General features: G+C 44.1%; 2 protein-coding genes and 1 long non-coding RNA gene across 9 annotated transcripts in view; 2 read left to right on the plus strand and 1 right to left on the minus strand.

Annotated features, from left to right (window-relative positions):
• Positions 1-616: 616 nt before the first annotated feature.
• LOC146509193 (uncharacterized) lies at positions 617-3,737 on the plus strand. 4 transcript variants are annotated; one of them, XM_085177419.1, is made up of 2 exons: positions 617-2,727; positions 2,794-3,737. In XM_085177419.1, the coding sequence occupies exons 1-2, from the start codon at positions 669-671 to the stop codon at positions 3,351-3,353; spliced, it is 2,619 nt and encodes an 872-aa protein (XP_085033545.1). In that variant the 5' UTR covers positions 617-668; the 3' UTR covers positions 3,354-3,737. The 4 variants fall into 4 exon arrangements, with proteins under 4 accessions (XP_085033545.1, XP_085033544.1, XP_085033546.1 ...); XM_085177418.1 differs by having other exon boundaries at positions 617-2,661; positions 2,728-3,737; XM_085177420.1 differs by having other exon boundaries at positions 619-2,727; positions 2,803-3,737.
• Positions 2,496-6,702, minus strand: LOC146509194 (uncharacterized). The gene is made up of 2 exons (XR_014876868.1): positions 5,895-6,702; positions 2,496-5,783 (listed from the first exon to the last, which is right to left on the minus strand). It is a non-coding gene; the product is annotated as an uncharacterized LOC146509194 (long non-coding RNA).
• Positions 5,746-14,116, plus strand: part of nek11 (NIMA-related kinase 11) — a 68,680-nt gene continuing 60,309 nt past the window's right edge. For 2 of the 4 annotated variants that reach the window (XM_085177425.1, XM_085177424.1), the window contains exons 1-2: positions 5,752-5,789; positions 7,349-7,519. In XM_085177425.1, coding sequence (XP_085033551.1) covers positions 7,362-7,519 — 158 coding nt within the window. In that variant the 5' untranslated portion in view covers positions 5,752-5,789; positions 7,349-7,361. Of the gene's footprint in view, positions 5,790-7,348; positions 7,520-14,116 lie in introns of all 4 variants that reach the window. The other 2 variants (XM_085177422.1, XR_014876867.1) reach the window with 2 other exon arrangements.

Raw genomic sequence — 14,116 nt, forward strand, 5'->3', positions numbered from 1 at the left:
AAACATTACTATTGGCCACATGACGGCAAAGTTATGTGACATTAGTGATGTTCAGACTTTCAGCGTTAACTTGGTTATATATATATATATCTATATCTATATATATATATATCTATATATATATATCTATATATATATATATATATATATATATATATATATATATATATATATATATATATATAGATATAGATATATATATATATCATAATAATCTGACAATACTATAATATTGGCCATATTATATTTACATTACCACAGTGAGATGATTTTAGTCTCGTGACCAACATTAGCTAATTGTTATTTACTAACTAATTTTAAATAACTGTTCAGTACAGAAATGAAGCCCAACAATCATGTTTTGCAGTCCTGTGGTCTCAGCCTCAGATACTCAACTAATCAAAGTGATGTCATGACAAAAATGAATGACCAACAAAACATTTTTCTCCTTCATTTCTGTCACACAAAGCTGTAACGTTTGTCGCGGTTAGTATCATGGTTGCTAGGCAACCTGAACAGCGCGACGAAGACTAGACCGTCACATTTCACAAGCCTCTCACTTCCGCACTTCTCGTACTTATAGTACGCGCCGTACGTAGTACGCGTAGTGCGCGTACTTCAAGCGTGGCGTCTCTTAACTGGGACGCAGCCGCAGTGAATCCTGGGATATGGTGAGCGCGCGGCTTCTATCCGTGTGCTCGTGCGTTCTGTGTGACGTCACTGGCAGATCAAAGGAATTAGCTTCTGCTTCGATCGTCACAGCCACGTCACAGGCAGGGAAAGCCTTAAATAGGGGCTCTCACACAGAAACATTACTGCTCATCTGTTTGCAAATGTTCAACAGTCGGCGTTCTCCCAAACAAGGAAATTATCCAGCGGTTCTCTCAAACCCAGAAAATCTAAAGTGCGATACAACCATGTCAACACTCAGTGTAAATGATAATTCAGTCGTGGTCACACCAGACCAGATTTTGCCACCTATCAACAGGTGCTTCGAAAGGCTCTCTGGAGCTCAGTGGAGCGTGATAGAAGGTGGCACATGCGACTCAGGCGTCCGAGCGGTGCTCGCTGATATGATTTGTGAAATCATTCAGATCGCCTCTAGCACAATCCTCAAAAATGCCCTTCCTGTTATTCAGGGTGGCATGACGAAGGAGGATCCGGAGCCTTCAGGTGCGGGGAAAATAAGCCCGTCCCTCGGAGTCTCCATCTCAGCCGCCATCGCCGGCGCTCTTAACGTCCCGGAACAGCGACATGAGAGCGCTGACGAGCTGACACGGATGGTCGAGGAAGAGATCTCCAAAAAGGTCAGCTCAACGGTCAAACTCATTAGAGAAAGCCCCGATCTCCCGCAAGACCCCGCCGTTTATGTCAGCGGCAAATGTAGTAACATTAAAAAGCTGCACCGCATGGTTTGCCACGCTGCCTCGTGCCTTAAAAGGCATGTAGCGCGTAAGCTGCGCTGCCGGTGCGCGTCGAGCGGCTCTGATTCCGGTACAGAAAGTACGGATTCAAAGATGTCCGTGCAATCAGCAATCACAGAGATTTCTGTGATCCTGTCATCACGCTCAGATGGAGAGATGACAGATAAAGATGTGGACGACTCTAACAGTCAACATCTAACAGAAAAGGAGGAAATAAAACGAGCTGCAGGAAGCCAAAGTTTCCGAGCTCCAACCCCAGTAGAAGCGTTTGCAGCTGACATCGTAAATGAGATAACTGGCAACATGGATGTAAGCAGTGAAGAGCACTGTGAGAGGTGTCCTGCCTTTAATGCAGGATTAATTATCAACAAGCTGAGAGACTTCTTCTCCAGATGTTTGCCATCCACCTCTCACTCCTGGCTCAAAGCACGCAAACAGCGCTTTTCCATGTTTGCGAGAAAACAATTTGAAAAAATGACAAAAGAGCTGAGAAAAGTAATAACGGCAAACAGAATTTTTTTTGTTTGTCTAAAAAACATTTTCAAGTTCCCCAAAGGTGGCACAGTGCCCTCTGATAAAAGCATGGTTTCCAGCCGAAACACACTGCTCCGGTACATACGTTCCTCTCCCGTCGACTTTGACGCGATTAGATCAGACGTTAATCGGTTATATGAGAAATTAACTAGTGGGGCAACCAGAGATTTTACTGTGGAGTTAACGGCAAAAATATTTGATCTACTTATGACGGATCGACTGTATCAAGTCCCCGAACCTGTAATGGGTAGATCCCTGTCTGACACTGTCATCTCCAGGACTCCACAACCAGCACATGGATCACAGCGTCCCTTTTCTGCCGAAGTCCTCTATGTGCTCGTAGAAGACGAAGTAGTAAAGTTTGTGCAAAAGCTTTTACTCTGGGTGGAGAACGACAACCAAGATCAACTGATTGAGGACAAGGTTTCTGTGGTTGTGGAAGACATCCAGAAAATTATTAAAAGAACAAAGACGCCAACAAAGGAAAGGAGCACAGATTCAGATGGCAGTGGAAGAGAATCTGTTCCATTACCTGTAACAACAAAATCTGGGAGCATTACCCCAGAAAAATGCTGTCTGGCACCTGATCAGACACCAAAATCTGGGAGCATTACCCCAGAAAAATGCTCTCAGGCACCTGATCAGACACCTGATCAGACAGCAAAATCTGGGAGCATTACCCCAGAAAAATGCTCTCAGGCACCTGATCAGACAGCAAAATCTGGGAGCATTACCCCAGAAAAATGCTCTCAGGCACCTGATCAGACACCTGATCAGACAGCAAAATCTGGGAGCATTACCCCAGAAAAATGCTCTCTGGAACTTGATCAGACACGTCAGACACCAAAGTCTGGGAGCATTTCTCCCCAAAAACGCTCTGCCAGTGTTTCAGGCTCACTCAAGGATTCCTCTGACATGTCAGAGATGAGGTCTGTATCAGTGTCATCTTCTGATGCTGAGAAAATTTCCAGTGACCTCGCCCTTATCCTCATGATGAGAGTCATCAGAAAATCAAAACCTGCAACTCAACACTTTTTTGCCAGGGCAGCATGTACTACAAAAGAAGTAGACGCGGTCCTCAAGCGTCTGAGAGATGTGATGCAGCCTGAACTCAGCAGCACAGAGTCTGCCACAAGTCTGATGAATGACAAGAAAAAGTTCATCAAGAAAATGGCCAAATGCCTCATCAAGGAGTTTGGCTCCCCAGACAATGTGTTAAAGGCTGCGATGGCAGATGATGCGTCTTTTGATGAGGCTCTGATAAAGCATCTAAGAATGCGCCTCGGAGTCATCCCCAGTCCTCCCAAAAAGTCCAAAATTTCCAGGTTTTTTTCAGCGTTGGGAAAAACTCTGGGAAAACCCTTTAGGTGGTTCACTAAAGCCAGAGATGATTGAAATGACCATCCTGGCTTTTCCCCGCCGCCCTGCTTCTTTTAACATCTTGAAGCAGAATTTTAGCACCAAATCCAAATTTTAACAACTGTAGTTCACGCCATCTCGTCTCCTTTTTGATTTCCATCCCCCCAACCGGTCGCAGCGGATGGCCGCCCCTTCTGAGCCCGGTTCCGTCGGAAGTTTCTTCCTCTTAAAGGGAGTTTTTCTTCCCCACAGTCGCCTCGTGCTTGCTCAGAGGGGGATCATTTGATTGTTGGGGTTCTCTGTAGTACTGTAGGGTTTTGACCTTACAGTACAAACAGGGAGGAGACTTTGTGATTTGGTGCTTGATTATGCTAAAAATCTAATTTGGCATAAAATAAAAATTTAAAATAATCAAAAATACATTCCAACTTTGTTTGTGTTTTTCTTCTGTTGTCAAATATGTAGAAAGTGTTGCACGTGTGATTTTAGTCATTTAGCATCAACATGTAGCCAACATGTGTCTGTTTGTGATCACGCTGCATCTGTTTTTGTCTGATTTGTGTCTTAGTCTTAGCATATCGTTAAATATCACATTTGTCAAGTGTTTGAAGGAAACACTTTGGAGCCACTTGAATGAATGTACATAAAGACATTTACATGAAGACAAACTGATTTCAAGGAAATAAAAATGTTAAAATTTGAAACATTGTTTCACCTTTGAGGTTTTTATAAGTGTTTATTTTCATGAAGAGTTTTTCCAGCAATAAAAGCTGCGTTTTGAGTTTAAGTCGCGTCTCTGAGAGTCCTGCATTTTGGGTCCACCGTTCCTGCCACACAGCCGATCTCGACAGTCATTATATTTTAGGATAGTTTCTGAGTTGAGGAGAATAAAAGAATATTTAACAGTAACTGTACCAATGTTGTTGTGTACTAAGCACAGATTCATTTACAAAGTTTTAATTTACAAATGTTTGATTAAATGGTGTATTAGGTTGTAATTGTGTAGAAATGTGCATTTAATGAGGTGCAGTAAAAAGAAGTGCCTGTAAACTTTTTCTATTAATGGAAAAAATCAGTTAACAATACAGAAAATATACTGAACAGAGTTTTCAGTTTTATAGCCGAAGGAAATGTCCGTAAATCTTACAGAGAGTATTCTGTAAATACTTAAGAAATTTATTGTTTCATCATTTACGGAAAAGTCCGTCAATTTCCATAAAAAAGGGAAAATTACCAGGACATTTTCTGTTTTTTACAGAATTCTTTTTTACAGAGAGGACACAGCTGGGCTCACTTTTCACTACTTTGTGTTTCACCCTTACATCTTTTGTTACCTCGCCTTGTTTGGTATCATTCAGCTCAACCTCAGAGTTTTTCACTGACATACTGTAGTAACACAACTGATCTGAAATCACACAGAAACATCAAATCCTAGTCATAGTTATATTCGCTTTACTGTAAAAACCACAAAGATGTTTAGTGAATAATTTTACTAAAGTTGAAATGCAAATATAAACGGTCACATTTTAAAAACGTATGCACACAACAATAAAGTTTTATACAACTATTTATCTAAAAGTCAGTGCATCCCACAGGTTTTTGTACAAACATTTAAAACTACTGAAACTACAATGAGAGAACAAACAGGTGTCACAATAAGATGCCGCACAAATTCTTTGTGTCAGTGAACAAAACTAGTTTGTGGAGACAGAGGAGAACAGCACAGGGACAGAGCTGCAGGCCTGACAGCAGCAGGTGTATCACTGCTCCTGTTTCCACCTGGAGACAGTGTTTGCACTGCAGCCTTTGTCACAGTCATTAGTGCTCTCACTGACACACAACACACTACACAACACAATCCCAACTCGCTAAACATCACAAATCCCGCCCTCTCTCTCTCTCTCTTCCTAAACAACCACGTGTTGTCGTTTTTTTCAATTGGTCGACATGGTACATTTTTCAACCAATAGGAAAGAGGCAGCATTTTTCTTTCTTTACTGTTTTTTATGCCGTCCTTAGAAAAATGCTTCGCTTTTTAACAATTTCTTGCAGCACAAACGTATCGATAGAATTCAGAGAAAAGCATCGCTTATATATATTTTTATTCTAATTCTTGGCCGAAAAATAAAATGTGAAAACTGATGTATAGTTTGAAGGCCTTTCAACGCAGCTTGTTGCTATGTCAGGTTAAATGCTACTGACAGCAAGAAGGAAAGCCGTCCGGCCATGGGCTGAACCATTTGTTAATGGTGGAGGGGAGGTAACGGTATGCAATATATTCAGTTTGTGTTGCTTCAGCTTCATGTGACCACAGAGGAAGCAGCAGATTGGTCGCAGGAAGTAAACAATGTGAGAACACCTGGTGAGAGCTCCTGATGTAAGCTCCTCCCCTGCATTTGTCAGTGCGCCTGCGCGTTCGTTGTCTTTAGTTTCCATGGAAACACGGAAGTCCGCCATCCAGAGTTGCTGCAGGTAAACAACACAACATATCATCGCTCCAGTTTATTTACCTGGTTCAATGGTTCATTTTAAAACCCAAATATCGCGAGATGACGCGGCAGCTTTTCCGCTACTCACCGAGATCCTCAGAACTTCACTATCGGACATTTTTAGCTCTTTTTCTCCTTTTTTCTTCTCTGCCGTCGGTTTTACGGGAACAAACGAGCTTATTAAATCAGCGGATACAAACAGCTGAACAGCTTCCGGTTGCCGTGTCCTCCATCCCGCGCATGTTTTAACCTCGAGAAAACAGTTGTTTAAAAAAGACATGATACTGGTCCCGAGTTCCATTAACGGACAAAGCGATTGAGTGTGTGCATTTATGGGTCCGGTCACATTTTCAAAATAAAACCAATTTCCTGAAATGTTTTCAAAATAAAATAACTCCTGTGATGAAAGCCTTAACAGTTTTCTGCTTCACTTCTCTCACTCTGGGATGGATTTGATGTTCCCCTGTCTTTTCATGTTAGCAAAAATGTTTTTTAGACTTTTTTGGTTTCTTTTTCTTTTCAGGATGAAAGAAATACCACATCTGTGATTTTATTTTACTCTGTCTTTAGAAATTAATCTATGATCCCCTCTGTGAATCGCTACCTCATCGTGGTGGAGGGTTTTGTGTATCCCAGGAATCCCAGGGGCTATGTTGTCAAATGACAAATTGGTCCTGGGCGAAGGACCAGACAAAGAGCTATTCAGAAACCCTTATGAGTGAAAAGCGTAGGAAACAGTTCAACGTGCCCGAGATAGGGTTGCCGGGGTCCCGCCCTGGAGCCAGGCAGGGTGCCTCGTGGCCGGATCTTAGTTCATGTGGCCCAGCCCCCCGCACAGCCCAAAGAAAGGACTTGGGCTCACAATCCTGTAGGCCCACCACCCTCAGAAGGTGGCTTAGTAGTTGCATGCAGTGTGCTGGGTGGCGACCAAGGGTGGAGACCCTGGTAGACCAATGCCCGGCTACCGAGACATGAAACGTCACCTGTCTGGTGTGGAAGGAGCGTGAGCTTATGCGTGAGGTTGAGAGGTTTCAACTAGATGCAGTGGGTTGGATCAGGTGGCCAAGGAGGATGTTGGATAGACCCAATGTGCCTAAATGTGTAGTGAGGGTACGCTGGAAACGCCTAGCAGAGCCCACAGTCCGGGAGACTCCCATCTCTGGCAGAGGTAAAAGGAACCATCACGCTAAAGAAGGAGTCTTATCAGGCTTGGTTAGCCTGTGGGACTTTGGAGGCAGCTGATAACCATCAGGCGACTCGGGAGGGGAAAGCGGGGCTCTACCTGCACTGTGTATATTGCGGCTGTAGCGCTACTGATTAGGACTGAGGACATTGTCGGGCGGTGGAAGGAACACTTGAGGACCTCCTTAATCCCACTGACACGTATTTCGTCCTGGTCGTGGAACACTGGACCAGTGAATTACTGTGGAGGGCCAGTGTGAACACACAGACGTAATACATGGATATCATTTTTCCATTCAGGGAAGTCGAACTGCGCTTTTAGTGACTCTGAGCTCTCCGTCACCTCTTCTTATTCCACAGGTGAGCTGATAGGATGCCTCGGTTCCAGGAGGTGGCAGCCGGCCAACCTTTGACCCCCGGAGGCGGTGGTCTGGTTGCTAAGCGATACAGCATCCTGCAGAATCTGGGCCGAGGAAGTTTTGGTTCGGTTTTTCTGGTTCAGGATGCCAAAGCTGCAGATGGAGAGAAGCTGTGAGTAGCTTTGATTCATCTTGTTGGCATCTGGATGTTTTTGCTGCCCAATTAGATTTGATTGTTGGATAAAAAAAATTACATTTATTTAACACTGTCAATAAATACATACATATATATGCTTTAGTGTAGAAAATAGGTTACATAGAGAACATATTTAGAGTAATAAGTAAAATTAGTGATAAAGGGACATTAAGACAAACAAAATGAATTTAAAAATGAGTAAAAAAATAAAAACTGAAGCATGAAAAAGGACACAGAGCAGTGCTGAAGCTGCAGGACACAAACAGTTCTGCAGACGGACACTAGATGGCGATATTGGTTTGTACATGCTTGCACTGTAGCTCTTCAGCAGATGTGCTTCAGTCTGTGAGCAGTAAAATCAATCAGGCTGATTAGTGATCAGAGATCACCCACCTGTTCAGCTCCTGCCACCGAGCAGCTTTAACTGAACTTCGTCTGAGCTCACTCAGACCGTTGTCTTCAGACGCTGTGTTGTGGCTCGAGTGGCCGTGCAAGGTGCAGGATTTGGAGGTCTGTTTCCAGGCTTCCCAGAGCGGCTCGTGGGACGTAGGAGGCTCAGAGGTCAGAGGTCAGACTGGTCTGAGGCAGAAAAAGGAAGAGCATTTTTTTACTTCATCAATTTGCAACAAATATTTAAACCATGGAAAACTTTGATGCTGATAAACTGAAAATATTTCCATTAAACTGAATAACAGAAGAATTACAACAATAGGAAACACGAGTCATTGTTACTGTGGCAACATTAATTTTAGTCGATGCAGAACCTGTTCGACCTGCCGATCACCTACAGTTACTGACAGTATTGGCTTCACGTAATCAAACCGTTTGTGTGATTAAAGACAGAGTCAAACAAAATTCGGGTGTTTTATGAACTGGATCTTTGGACCTTGTTTGTGCTGTTTGAGCCTTTTGGAGCATTTTTAATTTGATTATATCGCACTGGCAGAACTCAGAGGCCCTGACTCTGTGAGGGTTCAGAGCCTACGCTCGATTCCTGGTTAGAGAGAAGATGCAAACCCACCCTCGGTATTTGACGAGCTGATGTACCACTAGTGCTGGTTCCAAACTGGGATAATTGCATCAGAAACAGCCTCTGGGGGGAAATCTATGCCAAATCAAACACGTGGATCAATCTGCTGTGGCGACCCCGGGGAAATAAGGGTGCTGATGAAAGTTCTTCCATGAGGGACCATGAAACTGCTCAGGTGTATGCTCTGTATCACTCTATATTTGTGCTGTCGTCCTCACCCTCAGGATTTTATCTCTTCTTCGCTGTTTTCAGCTCTTCTTCCTGCTCTCAGGCTTTGTTTCCTCCTGTTTGTGCGAGGATGTCTGTGGATGTTAGCAGAGACGGTGAATCAGCTGACGGTACACTCATTCACGTCTGTGTGGAGCGAGCTCGGCGAACAGAGCCGCCTCCTTCCCGTCACATGAGCTCAGTGGGATTGAGCTGCGGCTCGTTGCTTTGAGGCTGCGGGAGAAATAGTTCCAGCAGAAGAAGATGTGAGAACATGAACTGGTCTCACTGGTTTCCTTCAGCTGCTTGTCGTCATCACAAAGATTTTCTTTGTGTGGTGAGCTGTCAGTCGTAAATGCGTCTTCCCTTTGAACAAACCACATAATTAAATACGTCACAGATAAGAAGAGACACCAAACCTGTGCTCAGGATGCGTTCAGCAGCTGGAGACTGCAGCCGCGAGCCTTTCATGAGCTGAATGTAGCGTCTTTGTCCTTCCTGTCCGAGCTGAAGCGGCTCTGATTCACAGAGAGTCAATCTGACGTCTTTCATGTGCACTTAACGTGGCCGGATCTTTAATAAAAAACACTTGTGTGTGTCAGACAGTCATTTATGAGATGGTCAAAATCGAGTAACATCTGTTATTAAAGCGTATCCATGGACCAGCTTTGGATGATTCAGAGTTTAAAACAGTTCCTATCCTTGTTATAGTGCACGGTTCATCTCGAAACAATCATTTTAGCTCCTGTTGTTCGCTCAACTCCCTAAAAACATGCTTTACTGTGATTGGTCAGTTACTGGAAGCCTGCTGAGGGGCAGCACCCAGTTCTTCTGAGCTCTAACAAAGAAAAAACTTCCCTTCCAAAGACTTCCTGCTTCATGATGTTGATAATGAGTGGAGCCCAAAAATGTAATTTTCACATGACAAACATTAACATTTGGCTCCCTCGTTGTATTATTAGAAAGAACTGATAAGGATGAGAGCGTGGAGTAATGCATTTGCTAATACTAGCAAGACTTCTATCCATCAGCCTCGTGCCTGTGTGCGTGCAGATACTTGCAAACTTCTGCTAACTCAGTAAAACGGGAGAATTTCTATCAGAAAACTGGAGCATGGACGTCTTTGGTAGCGTGTTTGTACAGTTAACCACACAGCAGGGATTTCATTGGACAATTATATTAAATACTTTCAACTGCAGGCAGGTAACAGCTACAGCTGCCTGCCCTCCATCCATCTGTCAGTCACAGAGACCACGCCCCTTTGAGATGGCCACGCCTCCCCGAGTCTGGTTCTGGTGGAGCTTTCTTCCTGTTGAAAAGGAGTTTTTCTTTTCCATTGTCACCAAGTGTTTGCCCAGCAGGGGGCGTCTGATTTTTGGGGTTTTCTCTGTATTATTGTAGCCCCCTTATCTCACAATATAAATCACCCTGAGGTGATTACTGTTGTCATTTGGTGCTATGTAAGTAAAAGTGGGTTGACTGTTGCCCTGAAGTGTCCCAGGACAGGAGGACCGGGGGGGTGAATGCTGTGTTAACCTGCATGGATCGCTTGCAGCTGCAGTATCACAGGAAGTTTAGGATTCAGAGATATAAACAAGAGTAAAGGAGTTTTTCTGACTATGCTGAAATACTTGTAATCACACCTTATTATTGGTGCTGATGTAGAGATCTGAGGTTAGTAATCAGCTCAGATCTGAGGTTAGTAATCAGCTCAGATCTGAGGTTAGTAATCAGCTCAGATGGAGACACAGGAAATACCTGACACGAGTACTGATAACATATCTCTTCTATCTCTGTCCTATCTGCATCTACCTCCATCTCATCACGCCTCTCGTTTTCTATCGGTCACGCTCTGTCGCTTCCTCGCCAACCCTGACACACACACACACACACACACACACACACACACACACACACACACACACACACACACACAGTCATGCCTTCATCATCAAGTTGACGTTACAGTCGTGTACATTCATCATCAGGAGGATAACCCTTAAACACAGTCTTCATCCTAAGATGCACCTGCACTTATAGGGACTCGCTCTTTGTCCCCAAAACCAGACGTGCCCCCACAATGTGTCCACCAGACTTAAGTCCCCACAGAGTCAGTAATACAAGTACAAACAAACACTCTCCAGTCCAGCCAGAGAGGATGACGGCAGGACCTGAGAAATCCTCACCGCCTTCATGTTTATCACGTCTCTGACTCCTCACCTCAGTGACTGAACACATGACTGGTCGACACACACACACACACACACACACACACACACACACACACACACACACACACACACAGGGATGCAGCATGCTGTCCTTCCATCTTTCTGTCATCTCCAAACCAGAATCCGACAGCCCAAACTCAGCAGCAGAGTGCGTTTTTGTGTCTGTGGTCGAATCTCCATGTTTGTGAGGACGCGTCATCGTGTTAGACCTTCTGAGGACTTTATCTCTGTCACTTTGGGACTCAAAGGACTGTTTGTGGGTCAGATTTACATTAAAGTGACAGAAACTTCCTGTGAGAAAGTGGACGAACGCTGAGACTGGTCACATGTTTACATCCACTCGTAATGGGCATGAATGTCACGGTAAATTTATGCTTTTAATGATTTCTTTGAACATTTATTTTCCTTTGCGGGAATCTTTAATGATCATAAAACAAGAATTGATTTTTAAAACATTAATTTTTCATTATTTTGGATTTTCTCTAAAGCAAACGGGGTCAGAGTGAACGTACAGCTAATATTTGTTTAAACGTTCATTAGGAAGCTGCACCTTGACCAGACTTCTGTCGGGATTTTTGTCCACCTCAGCACAATTATCACGGTCTGTGTGCGGCAGGCAGGACCCAAGTGCAGGACCCAAGACGGCCAACGTAAACTCAGCGGCAAACAAACAGAAAACTAACTAGACTGGAATCATAACAAGGACACAGAACACAGACGGATATGAGGGTACAACATGACACAGGGCTTAAATAGACACCAGAGTAATCAGGGAACGGGAGACAGCAGGGACACACAGCTGGGAGAACTTAGACCGAACAGGACAAGGGAAGCAAAACCAAACACACTTGTCGTGTCCAAATTCATGGGCTGCATCCTCCTGAGGACCCGGCCTTCGCGGTCTACGTGGGCCGGGTCCTCAGAAGGTCGGGTAGGCCGGAAGTAAACGGCTGGGGAAATGGGACGGTCTAGCCTTCAGAGTAGCGTCACCGCTGTCTCGGTGGAGTTTAATAAACTCGCCGTCTGCTCCTTGCTATCTAAAATATAACAGGACACTGGAGTAAACTCTTGACCGTCTCACACTTCTGTTTAATCAGTTTTCTGTTTAATGTTTAGTCAGCTGTGTAAAAACCACCCGGGGGATTAATAAAGTTTTATTTTATCTAATCTAATAACTTTAATCTCAGCCAAACCGATTTACTCACGAACAAACAAAACACTGAAAAAAGCCCAACAACAACATTTTAGGTTGTCTAAGTGACTTATATATTACGTTTAACCTGAGTAGCGAAAGTCCGCGGTGATCTGAACATGATGTGCCGGGAGTTGTGCCGTTCTCGGCGGCTTCAGTGACCCTCGAGCTCCCGGCGAGCTATCGAGCTGGTGGGTAACAGACGTCTCTGAAAACGTCGAAGCACTTTTGCAAATATGTGATATCTTGATAAACCGAGCAGATATTTGATGTTTACACAGCTACTTTCTCGCCTGAAAATATGTTAAAAGTTAATTTTGTGACCCAGAAAGATTAATAAGAGTAATTTTAAAACTTAGTAGCGGCCGCCATTGTTGGAAACTGGAGTTTGGCTGGGCCGCGCTATGAATTCTGGGATATGGTAGGCCACGAAGGACACACCCGACCCATCCTTCAAATTCGGGGAAAAGGAGGACGCATTTATCGGCTGCATGGAGGACTCTACGAATTTGGACAGCCTTCGGCGCGTCGCTGTGATGTAATCGGTCTACAAATGTGGCCTCAGGAGGAAGCAGCCCATGAATTTGGACACGACCAGTGCAAACAGGAACTATCAAAATAAAACAGGAAACACAACAGGAAGAGGCACGGACTTGACACCGATCAAAGGGAACACAGAAACAAAACGTAAGAACTAAAATCCCAGAACAAAGAACTACTAGAGCCAGAAACACAGAACCATAAACCAAAAGACTCGTAATGATAAAGCAACACTGTCACTGACCAGGAGAATTGGTTAAGTTCATTTAAAGATGGTTGTTCTCTGGTACAGATTCGGCTTTTAACTGTAGTTCACAAGTGATTTAACAGCGTGGAGGTCGGGGAGGAACATTTATTGTTAGCCTGATTCCAAAACCACTTCTGATGTGTGTTTGAATATGGCTGAATTAACATTTGTGGCCTCAAAACTCAGGTCTGTGCCCAGAAACCAGCTCAGCGTGGTTATATATGCAGACAGAATTATTGTTGGTGGTTGTTAGTGGGGCTGTATGTCGATGCTGTGTGGAGAAGAGAAATCTACACTAATTTCATATTTGTGGACCAAATTCCTGCTTTTTAAAACCGTGTAAGCTGTACAGTCGTTCCAGTCCAGGAAAAGAACAGATTAAAGAAGATGATCAAAAAGCCAAAATGACCACGACATTCACGCCCATGAAGATGGATTCGTTCCTGTTAGAAGGGAGTTTTTCCTCCCCGCCGTCACCAACACTGGGTTTTCTCTGTGTCATTAAAGCGTCCGTACCTTCCACCATAAAGAGCTTTGAGTGTTGTTGTGATTTGGTTTATATGAATAAAATTGAATTATTGCTGTGATGAGCTGTTAATATTTGTGCCCTCAGATGTCCATAGACCTTTGGTGCTGTTGCATGTTTACTCTCACACATTTGAGCTCGTAGCTCTCAGCTGTTTTTACCGTTTGGATCAATCTGGAGCGTGCTGCTCAATCTCAGGTGCCGCCCCCCACGCCGCCGCCTGCTTATGCTCCTCTTTGTCCGTGTTATCTCCTGAAAGTCCTTCTAATAAAGGATAGCTGCAGCCCCCCAATCCATCTTCTGCCCTCAGCTGTTGTCAGCGGTGTTTAGCTGGAGGTGTTACCCAGAGACATGCTCACAGTGAAGGGCTCATGGTTTACTCGGACAGGGCGAGCACCGAGGATTTTGAGGATTCATAAAGAAGATAAATGAATCCTGTTTGTTTAAGGGGAAGATTGAGTCTCATAACTAAGTGATAAATAAATAAAGCTTCAGAGCTCAGGAGGCAGGAAAGGTTTTTCTTTGGAACGCCAACAAACTTGAGTGTCCATGAAGCCAGGCTGGTGCGTCTCGCCATCATACCTCCGTCTGTTACGTCTG

The sequence above is a fragment of the Neolamprologus multifasciatus genome, chromosome 11, assembly GCF_963576455.1.
Source record: "Neolamprologus multifasciatus chromosome 11, fNeoMul1.2, whole genome shotgun sequence".
Lineage (NCBI taxonomy): Eukaryota > Metazoa > Chordata > Actinopteri > Cichliformes > Cichlidae > Neolamprologus > Neolamprologus multifasciatus.